This window comes from Sorex araneus, chromosome 8 (genome assembly GCF_027595985.1).
Source record: "Sorex araneus isolate mSorAra2 chromosome 8, mSorAra2.pri, whole genome shotgun sequence".
In the NCBI taxonomy this organism is placed as follows: domain Eukaryota; kingdom Metazoa; phylum Chordata; class Mammalia; order Eulipotyphla; family Soricidae; genus Sorex; species Sorex araneus.
In genome coordinates, this window is record NC_073309.1 from 22165944 (window position 1) to 22182265 (window position 16322).

Genomic DNA, 16322 nt, shown 5'->3' on the forward strand with positions numbered 1-16322 from the left:
GTGTGCGGAGCTAGGGGTTACCCCTGAGAATCGCCTGGTGTGGCCCCAAAACTAAAAAGTAGAGCAGGGAGAAAGTCACTTGCCTGCCACTAGACCCAAGAAGACACATCTAGGCAGATACATAAATATACTTAGCATCTGAGCGGACACGGAGACGGTCATGTCAGCTCTCCCTTGCTTACCTGTGCATATTCTTGTCCTGTCATTTTAACCTCTGATAATCGTGGAAATTTCTGATCCCTGGGACCCAGTTTGTTGTAGTACTTTTCAAACATCACTGTCTCCGTCTTGAGGGCAGAGATTCCATAGCTGCAAAATACAGGGAGCTGCGTATGTTCTAATAATTGTCAATTAAAAACCAAATAACTGTGTTTAGGAGCTAGGTTTTACCTTCTGTGAGACAATGCTGCAGCTCAGTTCCCTGATATGTATAATGGAAATAAAAATGGCACCAAGGGTCAGAGCAACAGTATAGCCAGCCAGTAGGGCGTTTGCCTTGCATGTGACTGACCCAAATTCGATCCCTGACACCCCCGATGGTCCCCTGAGCCTACCTGGAGTGATCCTTGAGCACAGAGCCAGGAGTAGGCCCTGATCACCACCAGGTTTGGCCCAAACAACAACAACAACAAAAAGCAACACTGATCTTTTATGGTTACAATAAAGAATATGAAGTCTAGGAGAGTTCCTGGCATAAAATAAGTGCTATTTACAGTTTTGATAATTTGGAGACCACACCCAATGATGCTCAAGGGTCACCCCTGGCTCTACATTCAGGGATCACTCGTGGCGGTGTTTGGAGAACCACATGGGGTGCCAGGGATCAAACCCAGGTCGGCCATGTGCAGACAAGGGCCCTACCCACTGTACGATCACTCCCCGCTATCTAATGAGCTGTGCGGCTCAGAGCACTGGGATCACACTGAAAATTGGTACCAAGCTGAAGCTGCCGTGTCATCTTCAAGTATTTCCTAGCCCATCCGTGAAGTTCCTTTTGAATGACTATTCTCTTTCAGTTACTCACTCATATTCACAAACCTTCCAGCCTGCCTTTGGTTTATGTTTCTCAGCTTTTAATTTCTGGTACCCAATACAGTATCAACTTAGAGTTCATAATAAATGGGGAAAATGCAACCAGCTTAATCAATGGCTGAATAAATAGCAGTACCTCTACATTTTAAAATAAAATGAAAATAAATAAATGGTGGAAAAACCTTGAACAGATGCTTTGTAAATAATCGGAGATGACAAACCTAGTTTATCCTGTATATGCCAAACTTATGACCTTACTGACTTCATACATATGTTTATATACATAACACATGTGTTATGTGTATGCATTGTACCTAGGATGTGTATGCATGCATGTATATGTACACACATATAAAAGAGAGAATAGCTTTGATATTTTATATACTGTATCACTGTATGACTGTCATCCCATTGTTCATCAATTTGCTCTAGTGGGCACCACTAACGTCTCCATTGTGAGACTTGTTGTTACCATTTTTGGCATATCAAATACACCACGGGTAGCTTGCCAGGCTCTGCCGTGCGGGCGGGATACTCTCGGTAGCTTGCTGGGCTCTCCGAGAGGGACGGAGGAATCAAACCCGGGTCAGCCGCATGTTGCTGAACTAAAATGTTTAATTCTACACTGCAATTTAGGTAACCTGATAACAATAGTGCTAATATTTATGTTTCTGATGTAGAAAGTTGAACACCACCCGAACAACTACCCCTTCAACACCACCAGAACGACCAAGACCGACCACCACTTCCCTGTGTCACTTCTAGTCCTCTTCCTCCTCCTTCCCTCCCCCCTCCCAGTTTGTTAATCTCAGTTTTGTAATGAAAGGTCAAGGCTTTGTCATCACCCAGTACTGTCCATTCCCTCGTTCTGTTTCTCTACAGACCACATATGAGTGAGATCATCTGGATTTTGTCGTTCTCCCTGACTTATTTCATTTAACATGATACCCTTAAGTTCTATCCAAGTGGCAACAACTGCAAGATTTCCTCTCCTCTTATCGAGAGTATACACACATGGTATACACACATATACCATGTGTGTATATATGCTACAATTTCTTTGTATATTCATCGGTCGTTGGACATGTGGGTTGCCCATATCCTGGTGCAATGAACATAGGCGTGCATTTATTTTCGAGGCCATGTTCCTGTGTTTTGGGGGGTAAATGTGTTTGACTGAATTTTAAATTAATGGGAAGGCTTGGTGGAAAGCCCAGAGCATCAAAGGATTTTGTGTTTTCATGATATCTCCTGGGTAGGTTGTGCAAAGGCTAAGCCAACCGACTCCCAGCACTACCTCTAGCAAAGTATCTTAGCGTCTGTGTCTTGTTTCTTGCTGGGTTACGGCGCCACTGTAGGAGGACATATATACAAAACAGATCAATATTTAAGAACTGATCCACACAACTGAGTTAGAGAGGGGGATTTGAGAAGGGGGGCGTTGGGGGCCCTTGGGAGAGGAAGGTGGGTACACTAACGAAGGCTGCGGTGTTGGAATTGCCTGCACGTAAAACCATTAATAGTATTGTAGACCTGCAGCCACAGCGCCAGGGCTAATGACACAGAGTGGCCCTAGACTTTGTCACGGCCTGACTACCCCGGCTTCATCAGTCCCCGCGGGGCCTTGCCGTCACCGGCCCCACGCCCTCAGCTGGAGCCCCCACTTCTTGCCAGTTCTGCAGCAGCAAAGGCAAGCAAAAGCGCCGCCCCACCCTGGGGGGTTCTCGCTCTCCGGGATGTTCCACGCGGACTTGGAGCCTCCACGCCGGACCCAGGTCCCAGCCCACACGGGGCCGCAGGGGGTGTCCCCCGGAGGCCAGGCGGCGGGTACCTGAGATCTTCCACCAGCCCGTACAGCTGGATCAGAGGCATCTCACTCAGGTCTACGATGCGCGAGTCCATGGACTCGGAGCGCTCAGAGTCCGTCGTCGTCATTTTGGCCCAAGCGACCTTTTGCCAAAGCCGAGGGTGGCCGAGAACGCCGGCGGCCAGCTGCGCTGCGTCACCCCCGGGCTGCGACCGCCCAGCGCGTTGCCAGGACGACGCGTCGCCGGCGGTGGGGCGGGGCTTCGGGAGGCCACGCCCCTCCGGCCCCAGCTCGGGTCCTGGGCTCTCGCTGGCCGCACCCCGCCTCGCAAAGGGGGGCAAAGGGGTCCGAGGAACAACCGCTACTGCAAGTGCAGCCCGTAGAGTGCCCTTGGCTGTGTGGAGCATCCTTTGTGGACATCCTTCCCACGACCTCGTGGATCCTTGTAGAGCCAGTAGTACTTCTTCCTAGCCAAAGGAGGGAAGTGAGGCCCAGAAAGTTTATTGATTTGTCATGGGGACTTCCTTTCTCTACCTCCTGGTGAGGCCAGGAGAAAAGAGAGAGAAAGAGAGAGAAAGGAAGAGTCCAACCGCTTCCCCTCCTGCCAAGGGACTTTCTTCAGCATCAGGAATTACCAGGAGTAATTCCTGAGTGAAGAGCCAGGAGTAACCTGTAGCCCCCAAATCCCTGAAGAACTCGTGTCTTGCTGCTTAGGATGCTGAGGTTTGGACCAGGTTGGAATGACCCGAGATTAAAGCAGAAACAGAGCCCGGTCACCTCCGTCCCTCTGCTAGTAGGCCTTGCTTGGACTCTGGGAGCAATGCAGACCACGTTTAGAAATACTGGCTATCCACAGATGCCAGGCGATGCAGATGAAAGCCAACTCCAAGAGGGTCCTGTTGTGAGAAAAGGTGCTGAGGCAGGTGCAAGCTCAGGTGCGAACAGCCTGCCTCTGCGGCTCTGTGGTACAACAGACAATGGCGCTGCAGATTTCGAGGATGGGGAGAGACGCAGCATGAAGCCTAAAGAAAGATTCTGAGAGAGGATCACAAAGCAGCCCCTGGGATCTTGGAACAAGACCTCCTAAGACGAAAGTATCAAACTTTTCTCTTTTTTTTTTTAATTTCTTTTCAGTATCAAACTTCTTGAGACGCAGCTCCTGACCTAGTATAAGACTTTGGTAAAGAAAGAAAGTTTGGCCATGCATCCGGTCCTTCCGATCCCGAGCTGAGTTCTATTGGGCACATCAGATCACAAAAGGGAACAGAGTGATAGCATAGAGGGTAGGGCGTTTGCCTTGCACGCGGCCAACCCGGGTTCAAATCCCAGCATCCCATATGGTCCCCTGAGCACCGCCAGGAGTAATTCCTGAGTGCAGAGCCAGGAGTAAACCCTGTGCATCGCCAGGTGTGACCCAAAAACAAACAAACAAACAAACAAAAAAAAAAGGGAACAGACCCAGATTTAGCCTACTGCCAAATCCCAGAGGGTGGAGACTGAGTCCCAGCATGCCAGCCTGTCCAGGCAAACAGATGTCCCCACCAGCCAGCACCAAGCCCTCTCCGCCAGTCCAGATATATGACCCTCAGGAAGGGGACAGGCTCATTCCCAGGTGAAAGAGGAGGGAGAAATTCAGGCCTCGTTTCAAGAAGACCTGGCTGGATTGTGAGTATACGGCCAAGATGGGCAGTGTTGGCATGGCAGCCACGCTCATGGGACAAAGCAGCAGATGGAATGGAAGGGAAGGCTGTTCAATGGGCCAGAGGTAAAGGATGCGCCTGGTCATCTGTTTTGTTATGAAGCAGAGGTGACCCCCGGTAAAAAGAGTCCATAGGGGATTCATATAGTGGGCAACTCTGGCCCAAGGCCCCGCTACACTGGGTGAAATACTGTTGTGGTCCGGGACGCTGCCTTCCCAGCCCTCCCCTTTCTTTCCGAGTGTGACGCCCCTCCTTGTGGTCTCATGGCTGTCTCTGTCTGTCCCTGCTTCATCACTCTGATACAGTCACTTTGTCCGTTAAATCCTTCAATCCATCTCTTTCTCTCTCCCTCTCTTTCTCTGTCTCTCTCCCTCTCTCTCTCTCTGTCTCTCTCTCCCTTTCTCTCTCTGTCTGTCTCTCTCTCCCTCCCTCTCTCTCTCTCTCTCTCTCTCTCTCTCTTTCTCTCTCTCACTCACTCTTTTGCCCTCTCCTTAAAAATATTTCTTGGGGGGCTGGAGCGATAGCACAGCGGGTAGGGCGTTTGCCTTGCATGCTGCCGACCCGGGTTCGATTCCCAGCATCCCATATGGTCCCCTGAGCACCGCCAGGGGTAATTCCTGAGTGAAGAGCCAGGAGTAACCCCTGTGCATCGCCGGGTGTGACCCAAAAACAAACAAAAAAAAATATTTCTTGGTTTTCGGTTTGGGGAGCCACACCCGGTAATGCTCAGGGCTTTTTCCTGGTCCTGAGCAAACAGGGGAACATATGTGATGCCAGGGACTGAAGTCAGACCAGCTGCATGCGAGGCAAGCACCCTACCCGCTGGACAGTCTCTCCAGTTCCTAAATCCATCTGTTCTTGTCTAATTTTCTCAATCTGGCCCGAGGACCAGATTGAGAAACACAAATCATCCATTTCAATCTTAAACATATTATTCAAGTAGAGTCGCTTACTGACATATATGAACTCAAATTTGCACTTAACCAAACCAAAAATGTGACGGCCCTCTGCTCCCACCGTTTCACTGCCTTACGTTTTCCAGATTGTGGTAAAGCTCAAAACATAACATTTTCCCTCTTTGGGAGGGGTGTTTGTTTGGGGGCCACACTCCACAGCGCTTGGGGTTGCTCCCAACATAGTGCTCCGGGGACCTTGCAGTTCTGGGATCAAATCCAGACCTCCTGCCTGCAGGACATGTGCTCAGCCCAGTGAACTGTCTCGCCCACTCCAACACTTCCCATCTTCGTCCTGTGGGAGGGTACACAGTTTAACAGTGCTAAGTTTCTGGGCTGGAGTGATAGTACAGCGGGTAGGGAGTTTGCCTTGCACACAGCCAACCTGGGTTCGATCCCTGGTATCCCTCTGTCCCCAGAGCACTGCCAAAAGTAATTCCTGAGGGCACAGCCAGGAATAACCTCTGAGCATCACTGGGTATGATCCAAAAAAAAAAAAAACCCAAGTGCTAAGTATCCATATATGGTTATGCAACCAAACCCCAGAACAGTCTCATGTTACAAAGGAAAATTCTGGATCCCTTGAACAACTCTCCAGCACCATCAAGACCCCAGCTCCAGCTACCACTATTCTTTCTCAGAGACTATTTCTTTAAAATTCTCCTGGAAATGGGATAACAATAGTATTTGTCTTTTTCATGACTTTTTGACTTGGCATCAATGCAAAACTGAAGTGATCCCAATTCAATTTCTCTGTCTTTATATTCACTATGGTAGCACTGTACTGCACTGTCATCCTATTGTTCATCGATTTGCTCGAGCGGGCACCAGTAACGTCTCCATTGTGAGACTTCTTGTTACTGTTTTTGACATATCGAATATGCCACGGGTAGCTTGCCAGGCTCTGCCGTACTGGCGGGATACTCTCAGTAGCTTGCTGGGCTCTCCGAGAGGGATGGAGGAATTGAACCCAGGTCGGCCTCGTGCAAGGTAAATAGATGCCCTACCCGCTGTGCTATCACTCCAGTCCATTCACACTGGTATCCTTGCTTATTTTATGTTTGTGGTGAATTTAAAACAGAACTGAAATTGGGGTGGGGAAATGGAAAAATGAATTTTTTTTTTTGTCTTGAGCCACACCCAGCAATGCTCAGGCCTTACTCCTGGCTCTGTGCTCAGGAACCACTCCTGGCAAGGCTTCGGGAGCCATATGAGGTGCCAGGGCTCAAACTCTGGTCAGCCCCGTACAAGGCAAGCGCCTTACCTGCTGTACTATCCCTCAGCCCTCAAAGGGATCTTTTAAGTGGTCAGCTATTCTGGCACAGAGTTGGGGGAAAACAAATGTTCATGGCTCAGATGCCTCAGGAGACTGGAAGTTTCCTTGGTAGGGAAGTGCCAACCTGAAGCTTTTGGCAGCTGAACTGTCCATTTCAAAGATGCCCACTGGAATAAACATACTACCAACTATACCACACAGCCACTAGTAAAACAACTAGATAAGAAAATCCCCGCGAAGCTCCTCTTTCAGAAAGCGCTGGGAACCCAGATAAGTGACCTCGTAAAAGATAGTACAGACAAATTTCTCAAAGGGTGCAGTCGTCTCCTGCCCGCTACGCCTCCTTCAGCCCTAGATGCTGACCCCTCCAGTCCCCCCCACCCCTGTTGGTCCCCCAAAGAATATGAGAGCCCCTTCACTAAAGTCTCCAGTTGAGGGGAGTGGAATTCTCTTTCCTGCAGGACCATGACTTGAAAGATATCTGGAATACACCCCGCTGAAGAGTTAGGCTCAGCAGCAAAACCATCCACCCCTTGGATGCAGAGGTTCGCAGTGTAGATACCCTAGGAAAGGGATAAGCTTTGAGTGGAAGTTACTGTGAACGGTGGCCCTTGGACTGTGTCTCAGCTAGACAGGCGGGTATGGATGTCTCCTCCAAGTGAGGGAAGAGGTGCCTTGAGCATGAGGGAGTCAGGAGCAGAGGGTCTCCATGACCCCAGGTCCCAGCTCTGCCTCACTGGGCTACTGACTGCTTCTTTGAAAAAAGTCACTGTTGGGGCTGGAGCAATATCACGGAGAGTAGGGCATTTGCCTTGCACACGGCCAACCCGGGTTCGATTCCCGGCATCCCGTATGATCCCCCGAGCACCGCCAGTAATAATTCCTGAGTGCATGAGCCAGGAGTAACCCCTGGGCATTGCCGAGCGTGACCCAAAAACCTAAAAGGAAAAGAAAAAGGAAAAAGTCACTGCGTGTCTTAGTATATCAGTTCCCAACTGTTGTCAAGTCAGGACGACTCGTTTTCGTGGGTCTCACTGTCCTGAGCGGCTTACAAGCCACCTGCAGGCTCAGATGGGACAGAATAAGAGAGGGGGACACGGAACGGCCTGGCCAGGCTGCGCTCCCCTGCTCCTCCTCCGGCTGGAAGGAGTCCGGGCCCCAGGCTGCAGCCACCCGTGTAACGATGAAGACGTGAAAACAGAGCACGTTAGCAGGCCTCGAGTCATCAGGGCGATTGCATGCTTGTTTCCTAACAGACTTATTGCCAATTAGGCCATGTCATTGTTGCTTAATAAAAACACGGCAATTATGGTTTCGGTTACTCCTGGCGGGGGCCCGGCGAGGCGCGGGTCCCCACGAGCACGTTCTGCTCGTCAGTGTTGCGTCAGAGCCAGGACTCCCCGGGAGAGCTGACTGACTTTAGCTCCCGTTTCACCGGGGAGAGGACAGCGAGGGGCGGGGGGCGGGGGGGGGCGGGGAGGGACACAGAAATAGAACCACTTTCCTGAGATCACGGAGCCGTCCTCAGGTGGGGTGGGGTGGGGCAGAAATTCAACCCCCACATCACCCCATTCTGCTTTGTACCCTCATCTCTGCCCCGCTAGAACAGTGCTCCTCTGAAGGGGCACAGCAGTGCCCCCAGCCTGGGATGTCTGCACTGAGAGAGACGTTTCTATGGTGGGGGCTCACTCCTGGCAGTGCTCAGGCCAGGCAGTGCTGGGGGGCCCTGTGGTAGCAAGAATCAAGGCCAGGCATGTGCCCCCCTCCTTGAGCTGCCTCCTGGAGCAGTAAAACATCCAGAGACGTTTTTGTTTATTGTCACTGGGGAAGATGCGCCAGGCTTCCAGAGGGTGGAAGCTGGAGATGGCCTTTGCAGGCGTGACCCGGGGCTGCCTTGGCAAATCGCCACTAACAAGTAGCTTTAAAAAATGTTTTTAGGGGCTGGAGCCATAGTACAGCGGGTAGGGCATTTGCCTTGCACGCGACCGACCTGGGTTCGATTCTGTGCATCTCCAGGTGAGACGCAAAAAGCAAAAAACTTAAAATAAAAAATTTATGTTTTAAATTTGCCTTTTGGGGGGGCTGGATTGATAGCACAGCGGGTAGGGTGTGTGCCTTGCATGCGACCAACCCGGGTTCGATTCCCAGCATCCCATAGGGTCCCTTGAGCACCACCAGGAGTGATTCCTGAGTGCAGAGCCAGGAGTAACCCCTGTGCATCGCCAGGTGTGGCCCATAAAGCTAAATAAATAAAATTGCCTTTTTATAAAAGAAAAAAATGACTGTATGTTACTAATTGTTGTTGTTTGTTTGGTTTTGGTTTGGGGACACATCCAGAGATGCTCAGGGGTCACCTCTGGCTGGGGTCAAGGGACCACATGGGATGCCGGGGATCAAACCCAGGTCAGCTGCATGCAAGGCAATGAGTGTTGAATGGAAATTACCGTGAATGTTGGCCCTTGGACTGTGTCTCAGCTAGGCAGGGGGTCCCCCGAACACCACCCTACCCGATGTATTTAGTATCGCCCCAACGCTGGCGTTTATTTTGATTTTGGTTTTGTTTTCTTGGGTGGAGGGCATACCCAGCGATGCTCAGGGCTTACTCCTGACTCGGGCTCAGGGAACTCTCCGACCACTAGGGGGCCTCTATGGGGTGTTGGAAATAGAATCCAGCTTGGCCACGTGCACAGCAAGCATCCTACCTGCTGTTCTAGCTCCCTGGGCCCTAAAAGTGGCTTACAAATGAAGGGGGGCAGGCGAGGCTGGAGTCTAAGGAACTTGCTCTGAGTGAAGCTGTGGCTGAGAACTGTTTCGGACCTCCAGAATCACAAACTGTCTCGCAAGCATCACGAGGCGTGGCCCCTGAGTGTCTCAGTGTGGTTCCCCAAAAGGAAATTAAAGAACCTTAGTTCATGAAGCATCTTTATAGGGAGGAAGACAGGAGCTGGGGCAATAGCACAGCGGGTAGGGCGTTTGCCTTGCACGCGGCTGACCCAGGTTTGATTCCCAGCATCCCATATGGTCCCCTGAGCACAGCCAGGAGTAATTCCTGAGTGCATGAGCCAAGAGTAGCCCCTGTGCATTGCCAGTGTGACCCAAAAAGCAAAAAAAAAAAAAAAAAAAAAAAAAAAAAAAAAAAGTGAGGAAGACAAAACAGGGACAGGGATAGAGCACAGGGATGAAGGCATTTGTCTTGCACACAGCTGACCAGGTTCCATCCCGCCACCACATCTGGTCCCCGAAGCCCTGCCGGGAGTGATCCCTGAGCAGAGTTGGGAGTTAGCCCTGAGTACCACCAGGGCTAACTCCCAACAACACAACACAAATAATTGATATGATCAATTCCTCTACGTATGAGGCCTAGCAATGGGACAACAGGTACGGAGTCTGCCCTGCTCACGGCCGATCCTGGCTCAGTGCTCGGCACATCATACAGTCTCCTGGGCATCTGCAGTGCTGATCTCGGGCCTGTGTGGGCCAGCAGGAATGTTATCCCAGATGTTATCTATGTTTTCCCAGATCTTAAGTATATGTAACTTCAAGCCACAAGCTAAAGTGACTTGTGATTTAAGTGACTTTAAATTGATGTGATTGACGTGGATTTAAATCACATTAATAACAGACAAGTGTAACAGACAGGGATAGGATATAACTTGTCCTAAGACAAGTATATTGTTAATTTATTGCAGGGGGGGCAATTTCCAAATGGAGCTCATGTCTACTCCTGGAGCACTGTACAGAGTTTGCTCCCACCAGTGCTCAGGGACTGTGTGGAGCAAGGGATCAAAAATGGCACTTTGGGGCTGGAGCAATAGCACAGCGGGTAGGGCATTTGCCTTGCATGCGGCCGACCCGGGTTTGATCCCCGGCATCCCATATGGTCCCCCGAGCACCGCCAGGAGTAATTCCTGAGTGCAAAGCCAGGAGTAACCCCTGAGCATCGCCAGGTGTGACCCCCAAAAAAAGGAAAAAAATGGGACTTTGAATTGCAAAGCATGCGCTCCAGCCCTCTGAGCTATCTCCCTCTCCCAATGTTGCACTATTCTTAACTTTTCACTTTGAAATATTTTCAGTTGAGAAGTAGAACAAAGCATTGCTATACACCTCTTACCCAGATTCTTCAGATTCCTAAATATTAACATTTTCTACTTTTGTTTTCTCATTCTCTCTCTTACTATATATATTATATATAATACATTAGATGTTCATCTATATTTTTCCTTACCCAAATGTCTCTTTTTCCTGAAACACTTAAGAGTGATTTCAGCCCAATTGTGCCACTTTATCCTTAAAATCTCCGTGGTGCACATCAAAAACAAAGACAGTTTCTTCCAAAATCACGAAAATCAAGGTCAGAGCAATAGTACAGCAGGCAGGGAATTTGCCTTGCACACAGCCAACCCAGCTTTGTTCCCCAGCATCCTATATGGTCCCTTGAGCACCACCAGAACTGATCCCTGAGCACAGAGCCAGGAGTAACCCCCTGAGCATTCGGCATAACCCTCCCCCACCCAATAAAGAACTAAGTAACCAAAATCATGAAAAGCAACACATTCATACTGATTTAATCTATGAATGGAGGGAAGGAAGGAAATAAGGAAGGAAGGGAGGGAGAGAGGGAGGGAGGGAGGGAGGGAGGGAGGAAGGAAGGAAGGAAGGAAGGAAGGAAGGAAGGAAGGAAGGAAGGAAGGAAGGAAGGAAGGAAAAACGGAAGGAAGGAAGGGAGGGAGGGAGGGAGGAAGGAAGGAAGGAAGGAAGGAAGGAAGGAAGGAAGGAAGGAAGGAAGGAAGGAAGGAAGGAAGGAAGGAAGGAAGGGAGGGAGGGAGGGAGGGAGGGAGGGAGGGAGGGAGGGAGGGAGGGAGGAAGGGAGGGAGGGAGGGAGGAAGGAAGGAAGGAGAAAAGGAAGGAAGGAAGGAAGGAAGGGAGGGAGGGAGGGAGGGAGGGAGGGAGGGAGGGAAGAAAGGAGGGGGAGGGAGGGAGAGAAAGAGGGCGGCAGGCAGGAAGGAAGGCAGAAAGCAGGCAGGAAAGGAAGGGAGGGAGGGGGCATGAGTGGGCATCTGTTTTGAGTGTGAGGGTCCAGACCAAGCCTAGGGCCGCCCCCCTGCAGAGCGGGCGTTCTCCCTCTGAGCTGCATCCGCTACCCACCCTGGCATCTCTCATGGTAAAACAGGAGCATGGATTATTCTGGTCCAGAACTGCCTCGTGGCCATATGTCTTTAGTGTTTTTGGACCTAGAACTGTTTCTGCACATGTGCCCTTGACATCTGGAAGCCTAAAGGGGGCTTGTCCGGTGCTGCCCCCTGAGGAGGCTGGAGTTCCCGACAGGGAGAGTCAGAGGAGGCAGCACGCTCGGGCAGCTTGTCAGCACGCTTTGACGGCACCTGGCTTGAGCACTGGCTGCTGGGTTAAGTGTCGCCCGTCAGGGTTCTCCGATGAAAAGGGTCTGCTTGGGGCGTGCATAAGGTCCTGGGTTCATCCTGGCCTCCGAGCACCGCCAGGTAAAGTCCTGGTGGCCCCTATCAAAGAAAACAAACCCAAAATGACTTTGATTACATCACCCTGAACTGGGCCAGGAATGTGACTCCGGGGCAGAGCACCTGCCTGGTATGTGTGATGCCCTGGGTTCCACCCCTGCAATAAATAAATATATACATTTGGGGGCCACACCCGGCTTTACTCAGGCTCACTCCTGGCGGGCCCAGAGGTCCTTATGGGAGGCCATATGGGATTTGGACAGGTCGGCCGTATGCAGGGCAAGTGCCCTACCTGCTGTACTATTGCTCCAGCCTCTGCAATTAATAAATAAACCAGGGCAGAGAGATGGACCGGAGAGTTGAGTCATGGCACCTCCAGCACTCAGGGGAGCGACCCCGAGCAAGGAGCCAGGAGTAGTCCCTGAGCACCACGGGTGCAGCCCCCAAAGCAAAAAAAATTTAAAAATTAACTAAAGGGGCTAGAGTGATAGCACAGTGGGTAGGGCATTTGCCTTGCAAGCGGCCGACCCGGGTTCGATTCCCAGCATCCCATATGGTCCCCTGAACACCACCAGGAGTGATTCCTGAGTGCAGAGCCAGGAGTAACCCCTGAGCATCACCGGGTGTGACCCAAAAAGCAAAAAAAAAAAAAAAATTAACTAAAAATAAATTAAGTTATTCACTCTCTTTGTTCTGAAGTTTCTTTTGGGATGATACTGACTTTTTTTTCATTTTGGGGGCCACACCCAGCTGTGCTCCAGGGTTACTCCTGGCTCTGCACTCAGGAACCACTCCTGACTGGTTCAGTGATCCATGAGGGATGCTGGGGGTCGCACCTGGGTCGGCTGCGGGTGAGGCAAGCTCCTTCCCCACTATGCTCTCTCCAGCCATGCGGGGCAAGGCTTGAAGTCAGCAGGGGTACACCGCTCCCTTTCTGCTTCGCTCCACCCCTGCCACCAGCTGTACTGATTCTGGCCTGAAACGCTTCTTACAGCTGCCAAATGGCGGCTCTCGAACCCCAGCATTCTCTGTGCGTCTGGGAGTCAGGATGCTGGCTCATGCGTTCATGTCACCGAGAGAGAATGGATTCTTACTCTCACTCTGGAAGTTGTGGTCCTTACTATCTCTATCTTAGTGGACGCTCGAACCATCCCAAATCTGGCCCCTTCAAGCTGACTCCTTCGTCGTCTCGACGTGTTCCCCCATGTCTCACGCCCTTGCTAGCTTCTAGGCAAACTAGCTCAAAACGTGTCAAGACCACAGTCAGACGTGTGTGACAACCCTACACACACGCAGACACACACACACACAGACATAGATACGCATCACAGCAACAGCGAAGGGAAGGAGATGGACAAATAAAATATAGAAATAAAGAGTATGTACGTGCATGAATTGAATGAAAACCTTTCTACAAGAATGTTTCTAGTTCTGAGAGAGTGTGTAGAAGGCTAGAGTGCATATTTCCTACGCAGATAACCCCAGATTCAATTCTGACCCTGCAAAGTTTCCTTGAGCACTGCTGAGAGCAACCATGAGCACCAAGCTAGGAGTAGCTCCTATTTCTGGATATGCTCCTACCCAAAAATTTAAAATAATAATATTTTGGGGGCTGGAGTGATAGCACAGCGGGGAGGGCGTTTGCCTTGTGCGTGGCCAACCGGGGTTCGACTCCCAGTATCCCATATGGTTCCCTGAGCACCTCCAGGAGTAATTCCTGAGTACAAAGCCAGGAGTAAACCCTGCGCATCACCGGGTGTGACCCAAAAAGCAAAATAAATAAATAAATAATATTTTTGTTGTTGTTTTGGGGCCGCACCTGGCTTTGCTCAAGGCTTACTCCCGTCTTTATGCTTCAGGATCACTCCTGGTGGGCTTGGAGGACCAATATGGGGTACCAAAGATTGAACCCAGGTCAGCCGGTTACAGGACAAGTGTCTAAACTATCTCTCTGGGCCCCCAAATAGAAATAATTTTATAAAGAGTAACAGAAAGTGCCAGGAGCAGCCTGTAAATTCCCCTCAAGAGGGAAAAGTCACATAAATCATGATATATTCATTTTATAGCCTACAACGCTGGGGTTTAGGGATATGATTCAAGTCGCAGAGCACAAACCGGCCAAGTGCGGGTCCTAAGTTGCTGTCCTCGTCCTGGCACCACACACACACACACACACAGGTGCCTACAGTGCTGTCTGCAGTGCCAGACCCTGTACGTGTATATCGGACACCCACATCACTGGGGCACAATCTGCTGTGACTGGCCAATTACAGGTGTGACAACCAGCATTTAGGTATAGCACATACATGCCGGCCAAGGAGAGCTCCATCTTTCCCACATACCCTGAAATATGACAAACAAACAAAAGAACTTATAGAGAGGGTGGGAAGCAGAGATCTCAGGCCTACCTCACTGTCCTGGGTGAGAGAGGACACGGATGGGGGTAGAAAGTCAGGCAGACTTTGTTCTGCTTCCTCTTCCTCTTAAAGCTTTGTATGACTTGGGGCTGGAGCGATAGCACAGCGGGTAGGGCGTTTGCCTTGCACTCGGCCTACCCAGGTTCAAATCCCAGCATCCCATATGGTCCCCTGAGCACCGCCAGGGGTGATTCCTGAGTGCATGAGCCAGGAGTGACCCCTGTGCATTGCTGGTGTGACCCAAAAAGCAAAAAAAAAAAAAAAAAAAAAAAAAGCTTTGTATGACTTGTGCCCTTAAAATTTTTAATAGAATATGTATCAAGAGAATGAAAAGATAAGCCATCGACTAGGAGATCTCCTGCAAATATCTCATTTACAAAAGACATCTGATACTGGCCTAGAATCCAGAATATACTGTCACTGTCACTGTCATCCCATTGCTCATCAATTTGCTAGAGCGGGCACCAGTAACATCTCATTGTGAGACTGGTTGTTAACTGGTTTTGGCATACCAAATACGCCACGAGGAGCTTGCCAGGCTCTGCTGTGTGGCGACATACTCTCAGTAGCATGCCGGGCCCTCCGAGAGGGGTGGAGGAATCGAACCCGGGTCGGCTGCTAATGCCCTACCTGCTGCACTATCACTCCAGCCCCCAGAATATACATTACCTTTGTTTGTTTGTTTGTTTGTTTGTTTGGGGACCACACCCAGTGGTGCTCAGGGCTTACTCCTGGCTCTGCACTCAGGGATCACTCCTGACAGAGTTCAGGGGACCATATGGGGTGCCAGGGATTAAACCTGAGTTGGCTGTGTGCAAGGCAAACACCCTACTCACTCTACTCTCTCTCCTGCTCTACACATTGAACTTGAACTCTCTCTCTCTCTCTCTCTCTCTCTTTTTTTTTTTTTTGCTTTTTGGGTCACACCCAGCGATGCTCAGGGGTCACTCCTGGCTCTGTACTCAAGAATTACCCCTGGCTGTGCTCAGGGGACCATATGGGATGCTGGAAATCAAACCTGGGTAGGCCGCGTGCAAGGCAAACGCCCTACCCGCTGTGCTATCACTCCAGCCCCTCTACACATTGAACTCTTAGGACTCAACCAGAAGAAAGCAAACAGCTCAAGGAAGAAAACTGCCCAAAGCACTGAAGAGACACCTGCCACGAAAGATGCATAATGTGCATCCAGATGAAGTTAGAAACGATGTTCAACATCATGGCATCGGGGAAATTTTGCAAATTGAAATGACGCTGAGATGCCAGCATCTGCCCGGCCCAAATCCAAAACGGGAAGCAACAGAGCCCTCAGTCAGCCTGGCGGGAAAGCAAAACGGCCCAGCCACTCGGGAAGACAGCAGGCAGAGTCTCACGAAACCAAGCGTCCTCTCACCCTAGGGCCCAGCCAGCCCACTCCTTGGTATTTACTCAAAAGAGCTAAAAATTTACGTCCACACCAAAACCTGCACACGACTATTAATAGCGGCTTTATTCATCATCGCCGAGCAACCAAGAAGCCCTTCTGGAGGCGCACGGGGAAACTGCATCCACCCCACCACAAAGCACGTGGGAAAGAACTGAGCTCAAACGCCACGGGAAGATCTGGCGGCACCTTCAGTGGAGAGGACTGAGGGGAAGAACCCGATCAGCTGAGGCCAGGCGCTTC

The 16322-nt window shown here is 50.5% G+C and overlaps 1 protein-coding gene across 4 annotated transcripts in view; it reads right to left on the minus strand.

Annotated features, from left to right (window-relative positions):
• CCDC113 (coiled-coil domain containing 113) overlaps window positions 1–16322 on the minus strand; it is a 50004-nt gene that overhangs the window by 22967 nt on the left and 10715 nt on the right. Inside the window, exons 1-2 of one of the 4 annotated variants that reach the window (XM_055145795.1) lie at window positions 2864–3050; window positions 183–309 (exon numbers count right to left, since the gene is read on the minus strand). In XM_055145795.1, coding sequence (XP_055001770.1) covers window positions 183–309; window positions 2864–2967 — 231 coding nt within the window. In that variant the 5' untranslated portion in view covers window positions 2968–3050. Of the gene's footprint in view, window positions 1–182; window positions 327–2863; window positions 3051–16322 lie in introns of those variants that run through there. The other 3 variants (XM_055145798.1, XM_055145796.1, XM_055145797.1) reach the window with 3 other exon arrangements.